The 1,496-nt window shown below is 37.0% G+C and overlaps 1 protein-coding gene across 2 annotated transcripts in view; it reads right to left on the bottom strand.

The window, feature by feature from the left end:
• LOC106105975 (nicotinamide/nicotinic acid mononucleotide adenylyltransferase 1) overlaps nt 1-1,496 on the bottom strand; it is a 9,355-nt gene that overhangs the window by 4,270 nt on the left and 3,589 nt on the right. For both annotated transcript variants that reach the window (XM_013286493.1, XM_013286492.1), the window contains exons 3-5: nt 1,357-1,468; nt 899-1,111; nt 44-145 (exon numbers count right to left, since the gene is read on the bottom strand). In XM_013286493.1, the coding sequence (XP_013141947.1) occupies nt 44-145; nt 899-1,111; nt 1,357-1,468 (427 nt within the window). The remainder of the gene's footprint in view (nt 1-43; nt 146-898; nt 1,112-1,356; nt 1,469-1,496) is intronic.

Below are 1,496 nucleotides of genomic sequence, written 5' to 3'. Positions count from 1 at the left end.
AGAAGGCGTAGTCGCGGGTAAAAGCTAGTACAATAATGCTCACCCGATGTTTGTAAAGTACATCAGAGTCATAGAGGAACCTTCCCGGGTCGCAGCCGGCGCGCGTCACCACCACCAGGCCGTGCTTACCCACTATCGTCTCCAACTGGAATACGTACTGACTTATGAATGTGGGCAAGCCAGTTCCCCAAAGTACACGGAGAAAGCGCCAATAGCCTAATGGTTTGGGTACGGACTACCGATCTTGCAGTCGAGGGTTCGAATCCCGCCATTCGACTGTCGTGAACATCCTAGCACAAGCCTAGAGCTTAGTTGGAATGGTTAAAGGAAATATTAGTAAATTAACAAAAATCTACTAATATTTTTTTTTAAAAAATGTATTTTTTTTAAACGGCAAGTCTATACAAATATTATAATGAGGAAAACTTTATTTGATTGTAATGAATAGACTCAAATACTTGGTCTATTTTAAAAATTATATCACCGCTAGAAAGGTAATTTATCTGAGAGTAACATAGACTATTTTTAACAATGTTTTTTTAATACCACAAGACGGAGTCGCGGGCAAAAACTAGAATTAAAAAAAACAAAATAATATTCTATTGTAAAAAACACCATTTGTTGAAAAAAAAACTAAACTATAGAAGAAAATTTTGACACCAGTTCTCATGTATATCTATACTAATATTATAAAGAGGAAAGATTTGTATTTTTCCATGTATTGAAATAACTTCTTTCACCATTAAAAAGCTGTGTTACATAGGCTACGTTTTTTATTATTTTTTTAACAACACGCAGATGAACTCGGGTGCAACAGCTAGTATATCCTACATACATATCTTGCTGAAATGAAACATATCTTAAGGACGCAGAATGTTTAACTACCCTCGATACTTACATCTTCATCAGACCATAACCCTGGTGTTGCAAACGACTCCAAAAGATCAGCACCACATAACAATTTCACAGTCACTCTATCATCAGAGTTACCATTTATTTTCTCCATTAGATTGTCTGGTTCATCTATACTGTTAACATTTAGGATGTCATCGGGGAGCCATGGAGGGGGATCTGACACCTCCTGACCTAAAAGGTGACTGTTTATGGCATCCTGAAAGACAAAATTTACAAGATACATCAAAAACTAAGAAAAATATAGATATAATGTATCGTATTATACTGCTCGAAGGACCATTGGTTCGATAGCTTTGGAAAGAAAATACATCTATTTTAAATACACTTGTAAGTAAGGTAAGATGCAAAGAAAATCAAAGATATGAAAATCACATTGGGCCAGCATACCTAATGACTAACTTGGGTAACTTCAAATGCCAATAGAGACATCAAATGGTATACCTGATGGTACTGCAGAGACAACTTGGTCCTAGTCCAGCCTGATTGCTGAGTCTCCCACTCCGAGACCTTGATCCAGTCCGACGAGCGTAATGCCAGTTGAAGCATGGATATCCTGCAATGACATATGGATACATAGATAA

The sequence above is a fragment of the Papilio polytes genome, unplaced genomic scaffold, assembly GCF_000836215.1.
Source record: "Papilio polytes unplaced genomic scaffold, Ppol_1.0 DF822622.1, whole genome shotgun sequence".
Taxonomy (NCBI): Eukaryota; Metazoa; Arthropoda; class Insecta; order Lepidoptera; family Papilionidae; genus Papilio; species Papilio polytes.
This window is presented reverse-complemented; position numbering and strand designations above follow the sequence as displayed.